General features: G+C 45.7%; 1 protein-coding gene across 1 annotated transcript; it reads right to left on the reverse strand.

Annotated features, from left to right (window-relative positions):
* Positions 1-691: 691 nt before the first annotated feature.
* Positions 692-6,218, reverse strand: p3h4 (prolyl 3-hydroxylase family member 4 (inactive)). The gene is made up of 7 exons (XM_070848142.1): positions 5,714-6,218; positions 4,574-4,723; positions 4,321-4,492; positions 4,070-4,198; positions 3,836-3,981; positions 3,209-3,292; positions 692-1,159 (listed from the first exon to the last, which is right to left on the reverse strand). Exons 1-7 carry the CDS (start codon positions 6,152-6,154, stop codon positions 1,010-1,012), a joined length of 1,272 nt encoding a protein of 423 aa, XP_070704243.1. The 5' UTR covers positions 6,155-6,218; the 3' UTR covers positions 692-1,009.
* Between the last annotated feature and the right edge of the window lie 2,193 nt (positions 6,219-8,411).

Below are 8,411 nucleotides of genomic sequence, written 5' to 3' on the forward strand. Positions count from 1 at the left end.
GTGTGTGTGTGTGTGTGTGAGAGGTCGGTTTGGTTGGTTTGAGCTTTGCACTAAGGCAGATGCACTATTGTTAGAATTACAATATGTACAGAGTCGGTATCAAATACAATCTGTTTGAGGTTTAGGGGGAAAAAAAGAGAGAGTGAGATGCATCGTATCCCATATTTTTAGACACTATCTTTTTGAATTGAGACAAAAAGAAATAAATTAACTAAGGCTTGTAGTTTTAATTGAAATGGAAGGAAAATAAAATGCTAAAACATGAAACTCCCTGTTTTGGGTTTTTACTCATTGTGGTTTTAACAGATGATTAAAGGGAGGTTTTCTGCTTCTGAGAGGCTTTTTAAACTCTTTCATCATCAGTGAGAATGAGACTGATGAAAACTACACATAAATATTGATGTACAAGTTATTACATTATTCTTATTAATTAATGGATTGGCTATTTAGTCACCATCACAGAATCCAAACTGACGTCTTCAAATGACCTCATGTAGCTGGAGTCTGCAACTTATTGGTATTTTCTTAGTTATCAATCATGAAAATGATGATAAAGTGAATAATTAATTACTGGTTGTTGCACCTCCTGCATTTCTGTTGATCTCACTGGTCTTATTAGTAGAGACAGAAACAAAAGAATATATTAAAATATTACTTTAATTAAGAGAAAATTATCATTACAACAACCCAGCTGGTGGCTGACATAAGAAAAGCTACACGTCACCTTCCTTGTGGCGCGGAGGCATTCAGCCTTCATTAAATAAAAACTGTGAATAAGTCAACGGGCTCATGTTGTGAAAACAGTTTTAAAAGGCCGACGGCAGCCGAGACAGAACACGTCGATCTCCGGTCTCCATCAACACGACGGATGAGTCTGTCCGTTCGTTCCTCGGCTGTGTGAGAGTTGTGCTTTTCCTGCTAGATGCTGTCGGGGGTGTCGGCACTCTTTGGTATGTGATCACGGGGCCGGACGAGGAGGCGCTCTGCTCCCGAGGCGAGAGGACTGATGTCAGTCTGCCACCTCTCCCGTGTCCCACTTGGTTTTGGGTTCTTGCCACCAGTCAGCCAGGAAGGACTCCTCGTAGTCCCCCATCCCCTCAAACTCACCGTCAGGATGCTCCAAATGGGACGTGGCCGCTTCCTCCGGACTCACCACGTCCTTAAAGACCACACAAAACACAGACAGCAAGAATTTCACCATCTTACTCATCTCTTTTCATTTAGTCTGCTGAACTGACTGTTTCCTCCTCGTGGCTCTAAATCCCTCAGTGCTGCTTCAGTTTTCAGACTTAAGGTAGAAACTTAACACTTTTAAAGGAGAACTCCAGTATTTTTAAACCCAAATTACAAATTTACATATTTTGGGTTTGTGGTTGGTATAAAAACAATGATTCTAACGTGTGAGTGTTTGCGTTTGTCTCTGACAGCATCATGGAGAGGATCCCCACAGAAGATCACCACGTCTGGAAAATGAACACAAAACACTGGCAGACGGTAAGAATTTTACTTATCTTCTCTTCTTCTCTTCAATCTGACTTTTTCCTCCTCGTATCTGTAAATCTGTCACCTATAATCCAGCCTCCCTGTCCTCCCCCCACCGCTCAGGTCCAGACACACAGTGTGGAGGTGGGAGGGGCAGACTGGAGTTAAATGGATGTGGCACAGCCTCAGTGGCCAACACCTCCCAGCCACATACCACACGCTGCTGGTGGAAAACACAGCCCCCCTCCTGCTCGCCTCCACCCCCACTTTCTCTGCCTTTCATCCTCTGAGGCTCGTCTCTTGTGCTCCATTTCCCAAAGCCTCAACAGCAGCTTTTACTTTGCATTTACTCCCCTTAAAATAAAGTGCACAATTAACGTGTGCGTTCACACAAACATATCGTCATATGTCCCTTCCCCCCCCCCCGGGGGCCGTCTAGTCATGCAGACAGTTTGGGTTTTTATCTGCCAAGGTTTGGAGATGTCTGCCTCCACCTCAGCTCAGTGGAGGCTGGAGGAACTTTGTGCGTGCAGTTAAAAGAATCTCAGTGCTGCTTATCTGAAAACCTCCTCAGATAAAATCAGCACCAGAATGAATGAATGAAAAAGCATTTTTTCATTTGGGTGAACTGCTCCTTTAAACTGTCTGCGACGTGCCATTCGTCTAACTAGCAGATAATCTTCTTGATGTGCAGAGACTCGTGTGTGGAGCTCATTTATTCAAACATCTAACAGATGAGAGGCCTAAATTATAAAAGATAAAATCCACCTTTGGTCAGTTCTGCTACAGTTTTTCAGTTTTGCAGCTTCAGCCTGATTTTTACATACTCTGGGTTTGAAACTACTTGTTGGTACAAACACTTTTGGAATTGTTCCAGTAGATCAGCTCATTATGTGGCTGAATGGCTGGTGAACGAGCTCCAGTGGCTATAGTGTAATTGCGCCCAATCAAAGCACGTCCACGTCCAAAAGAGCTTGTTTGATCCACTGACAGGCTCAGATTGTTATTCTCAGTGTGTGACAGCATCATGGAAAGGATCCCTACAGAGAGAGACCTGGAAGATCCTTTTGGTTTAACCACAAACAGCCGTTATATCGCTTGATTCAAAGCCACCAGACTCCATTGACAAAAATAGTAATTTTACACAAGAGTTGCTGATCTACTGCTGCACCGATGAATTAGTTTGTTTGTGTCATTGTGTGACTTTGGTGTTTTAAAGGGTTACTCTGGACTCAACAAAATATTTGTGTGACACACAACAACACAAAATAACTAACCGATCGAGGTTGCAGAAGACCTGCCACTACTATGATGTGCAGCGTAAAATTACCATTTTTGTGAATGGAGTCTGGTGTGTGTGCAGAGAGTGATATAACGGCTGTTTGTGGTTAAACCAAAAGGATCTTCCAGGTCTCTCTCTGTAGGGATCCTGTCTATAATGCTGTCACACACTGAGAATAACACTCTGAGCCTGTCAGTGGATCAAACAAGCTCTTTTAGTGACCCACTTTGATCACTGGAGAGGATTACATTGCAGCATTTACAGCCAGTTTGCTGTCAGTTCTCAGCTGAGGTGATCTACTGGACCACTTCCACACTTTTTAGTAGCTACCAGTCATTTCAAACCCAAAATATGTTTTAAAATACCAGAGTTATCTTTAAAACAAACAGAATGTCACTCTGCTGCCCAGAAACGCTCCCCGCCACCATCTCTGCAGCCACGTACCTCGTCGTCTGTTTGGAGGTAGTTCAGCGCGAACTCCAGCATCTCTTTCTGCTTGGTCGTCTCGTTAAAATACCTCAGCGCCTCCTGAAAGACAAAAGGGACATGAGCTGACCGGAGCGTCAGGCGAGAACAAACCAGCCTCTTTATGGTTTTACAGCTCTGCATGAAGCAGCCACTTTTGGCCTGTTGGCCTTTTGATTACTGCTTTTCTTTGCAGCTCAGTTTCTCACTGCAGCGACCAGATTTATCTGAAACCGGAGCTGTTTATGTTTACGGGCCGGTGCAGGGCTGCTGTTGACTCTGCAGCAAGAGAGAAAGACGGGAAGCACGTCTTTATGAGAGTCTATGGGTTCCTAATTACCGCCCTGAGACTGTGTTCATGTTCACGCCAAGACCGCTTCATGCTATAGTCCTGCTTTAGTTTGGTGTGAAACCTTCTGCTGCCTCTAAACAATCCAAACCAGAGCTTCCCAGACGAGATCCTGCAGCTTTCAGGCGTCTGAATCGAGTGTGATAACGCTAAAAACGTGCAGGAGAGGAGGCCCCCCAGAACCAGGACCTGGAACCACCGCTTCAACCCACCAAAGCACCCAAAGAGAAGAGCGATGAAGCGTCTGTTTGACTCACAGGTCGAGGCTGGAAGTCGCTCTCCTCGAGGCCCCACTGCTCCCGGTAGAAGCGATAATACGCCACGTTTTGCTGCATGACCTGGTCCGTGCTGTCGAACAGCATGTAACTGGCTGCACAGGGGGCGGCGTTCTTCACGTCGTTCACTGCGAAGGATCACAGACACCATCAGACAGGCAGGCAGACAGACAGACAGACAGACAGGCAGACAGACAGACGGGGGGTCTCTCTTACATTTATAATAGGAGAACTGCAGGTAGTGGTACATGGTGGCTACAAACTTCTCCACGAAGAAGCCTCCAACGCTGGGGGTCAGGTGCTCCTCACATTTCACCTTACACTTCAGCGCTTCTGTGTAGAGATCTGAGCCACACACACACACACACACACACACACACACACACACACACACACACACACGTTAGAGCTGTATCTCAGGGCCGTGGGGCTGAAGCTGCCTGAGAGGCGCTCCCCTTCCTTCCTACCTGCCAGGCTCGGATAGAAGTCTTTGAACTCCAGGATCTCGTAGGAGCCCTCGCAGCCGGCCAAGCAGTCGCTGTAGACGTGGAAGTACTGCGTGACGGCCTGCTCCATGTTTCTGGCGCTGTTGCTGAAGTCTCCGTTGTTGTACAGCGTCACGCTCTTCAGGAAAACACTCTGGAGGCGACAGAGAGGCGGGTTAGGGAGAGCCTGAGCCTGAGCCGCCTTTCACCTACACGCTGAGTGATTCTGACTGACTTCGTACGGCTGCTCCTCGTGGTCGATGAGATACTCCTCCACGTCGAACAGCGTCTTGTAGTACTTCATGTTCTTGGTCAAGTGGGGGTCGGTGGGGTTCTTCTTCAGGAAGGTGTGCGCCGCCGCCACGGCCTTCTCCACGTTGTTGAGCTGAGGAGGAGCAGAAGAGGGCGTCATGACCTCTGACCTCTTGGACTGATCCACCTGGTGATGCCGGTGGTTCTATATGTTCATGTATTTAGAGGGTTTATATAAAATTATTATTCTCACGCCGTCACACGTTAGCGTAGCAGCATGCTAACGCTGAACAAGACCCCCGTGTGTGACGTCACAAGCGGGGCCAAAACTAAACAGAGCATTTTTACACATATTTAGTGAAAGAGAGAGAGAGGACAGTCTTTTATGTTGGAAAATACATTACATCCCCTTTAAACAGCTCAGTTTCACCTTTTAATTCAGCAGCACAGCTGAGAACAGACATAAAGGAGTTTATTTTCTGTGTCTGTGTTTTAATTATTACAAACAGACTCAAACTTGTATGAAATCTGCTGTGAAGTCAAACTGCTGTGGGGAGTTTTTAGTCTGCTGCTGATACTGTGGATAACTGGAATTGATCTTTTTAATTAATGATCTGGTGTCACTCTTGTCCTGTCAGACCTGCCTGCACACCCCCCACCCCCATAGGCACCACAATGGGTACTGGAGTTGGGTCAGAGTGAGATCTGAAGGCCGGTGCTCATCAGATAGTCTTTGCTTTTTGGAAACGGGATCAGTGTTGGTGCCTGGTGAGCAGGGGAAGAATGGGGGGATTGTTTCAGGAACACTGGAAGAGACGTGGCACATGCTCAGACTCGGGAGGGCGCAGCCAAGCTGCAGGGGGATGACCCTGAACGCCTCACCGGAGGAAAAGTCCTCTCTGTGGGTCAAACGGAGCGAATCTGCGTCGAGGAACCGACTGCAGCTGCTTCAGCTGGCGGTCTGCGCCTTTTACGCACCGGGAGGCTTCTGCACAGCTTCCAGTGCAGAAAGTTTAAATCCCAGCTTGGAGGCTGTGAGTGCGCCTCCAGTTTGGGGTCTAAACGGTTTGTTTTGGTGAAACTTCAGAGCTCCAGGCCGCAAACACTGAGCCCTCGGTCTCACCTGGAAATACGCGTACTGGATGTACCGATACGGAACCCGCTTCTCGAAAGTTTCCAGCACGTCCCTCCGCGGGTACGAGAGCTTAAACACCGGGAAGTCCGCTCTGCACTTCTTCAGGCACGCAGCCCTCAGCAGGATGTGGCGCACCACTCGGAGGCTGCTGTCGGAGAGCAGGGTGTCGTTGTCCCGGCTCACGGAGCTGCAGTTGCGGCCGCAGAGCGCCTCGCTGTCCCGCAGCAGCCGGTGGAGCCGCAGGCTGAGCTCCAGGAACTTGATGCTCTCCGCCCAGTTCTGCGCCGCGTACTCGTCCAGCGCGTATCCGTACGCGGAGTCCAGCGGCATGATGTCCTTCTGGGGGAAGCTCCGGAGGCTGTACTGCTCGTACTGAGCCTCCGCCAGGGCCGCGACCAGCAGGGCCACGCTCAGGCTTCTCAGCAGCATCGTGGGGCCTGAGAGCTCCGGGGTCTGCTCCCGTTTTTAAATGGACCAGGAAACTTCCTCTGCGTTCAGCAGGGAGCGCTCATGACCGCCCGCACGTACGCTGGGAAAGACTCGTCACCCCCCCCCCCCTCCCCAAATCAGGTCAGCCCAGATGCTGACAACACGAACATCTGGCCAGACCTTTCAAAATAAAATTCAGACTAAAGGGTCCCATTTTCTCCTGCAGTTGAACTATAAATAAATAAACATGTTTCAGCCCAGTATGTCACACTAATAGTCCCTAACACCAACACTAAAGCACACAAGTTCTCCCTCCATCGTTAAATCAGAAGTTTGGGATCTTTTGAACAACAAAATTCTCAAAAGTCTAAATGTTCGTTCTGCTTTTTGATGATCCAAATTGAAAGAATATTTGCAGTGGCACTGATATGAAATGTAGTTTTATTTAGATAATGACTGATCACATTTTGAACTGTGACCCTTTCAGCTTTCCATAACGTTTAAGTTTAAGTGTGTGTGTGTGTGTGTGTGTGTGTGTGTGTGTGTGTGTGTGTGTGTGTGTGTGTGTGTGTGTGTGTGTGTGTGAGTGTGTGTGAGTGTGTGTGAGTGTGTGTGAGTGTGTGTGAGTGTGTGTGTGTGTGTGTGTGTGTGAGTGTAGTTTATTAACTGGACCAAACTTTAGACAAACACTTGTATATATTTCCAGCTCCACATCTTTGCTTAGTCTGAAAGCTGATTTTCTACTTTATTATGATGATGGAACCAACTGTGAGCACGTTTCACTTCCCCAAAATTCAAAAGAAGATGAATCACCTGAGTAAGTTAACTGCAGCTCAGTGGTTCTCAGACTATTACAGTGATTTATATCATAGCTTCTATATGTATCTATGTTTTTTCTCACAAATTATCAGACAAATATCAACTGTTTGACACAGAACAAATGATCAGGATCAATCTTCTTCTATAAACTGGCCTCTTTTTTGTTTTCTGTGCAGCTGAAGTGTTTTTGCAAAATTCTGCAAAGTGAATCATCCAATATTTAATAAAAAAGACAGACTTCAAAGGTGTTCATGATATTTTAATATGCCGTCCCATTTTTCTGTAATTAATGATTGATATGATTGATTTCTATGATTAATTGCCAGAATCCCTTTAAATGACAGGTGGAAAACTAGACTGTCAGTGTTTAGGTGGGTTTGATTTGTTTGATATTTTAAATTTTATATATATTTTATTACGTTAACATTACTAACTAGTAGTTGAATATTAGTTTTAGCTGTTTTACTTTTCTCTCACAGCTGATTTAATATCTGGCTATAATCATATTCTATTATCAAAGTATCATTTTAGGGTTTTTACACATCAGTGGATCTACATCATAGCAGATATAACAATCCTGGTTGGGGGTCACTGCTGAGGCTGATAAATGAACTCCTGACATTTACTTTGAAGGCGGAGGTCTTTACTTCCGGTATAAACACTTAACACCCAGTGTGTTTGGACCTGAAGACAGAGAAATGTCTGACAGCTCCCATCTTCCTGTTTTATCTTTTAATAGTCTGATCAGTTCAGCCTCCAGCTCTGACTGATGATGAGCTCATCAAATAAATACAAACTGACAAGCTGAGACATGAAATAAAGAACTCCTGTTCATTAAACACATTTATATATTTTATAATATTTTATATAATATTTTATATATTTCTATATTTTGTTTTATCCTTTGTTACTGACACTTTATTTCTGCTCCTTTTCTGTCTCTTCTGTTGCTGCAACAAGTGAATTTATAATAAATAAAGTCTCTTATTTGATCTTATAACATCTGCATGGTTGTCACATCACATCTGGACCAGTCTACCTTCTGTACAATCATGTGTTTGGCATATTAAACTCTAAATACAGAGCCCCAGCAGTGAGTGCCTGCCACAGTTTGACTCCAGAGGGGCCAGGCCTCTCAGCCAGGCGTTACACGTTTGCAGATTTCCATTAAAAAGTGGGTGGGGGCCCGGGGGCCACTCCTCCTGCTGCTCCCTGCAGAGCATGACCCCAAAGATGCGTGAAGCTGCGCAGACAGAGACGGGACACGGCCGGAAGTTAGTTTATTTCCCTTCTAGAATAAAAGCACCAAGTAAACTCACCAAAAGAGAAATGTGTTTCATTGCTTAGGTACTTATAAGTGTGTAATATCATCATATGCACTAGTTGTCAAACTGTTTCACTTTGTTATTTATCCACTCTTGTTTACATTCTGTACTTA

Source organism: Pempheris klunzingeri, chromosome 17 (genome assembly GCF_042242105.1).
Source record: "Pempheris klunzingeri isolate RE-2024b chromosome 17, fPemKlu1.hap1, whole genome shotgun sequence".
Lineage (NCBI taxonomy): Eukaryota > Metazoa > Chordata > Actinopteri > Acropomatiformes > Pempheridae > Pempheris > Pempheris klunzingeri.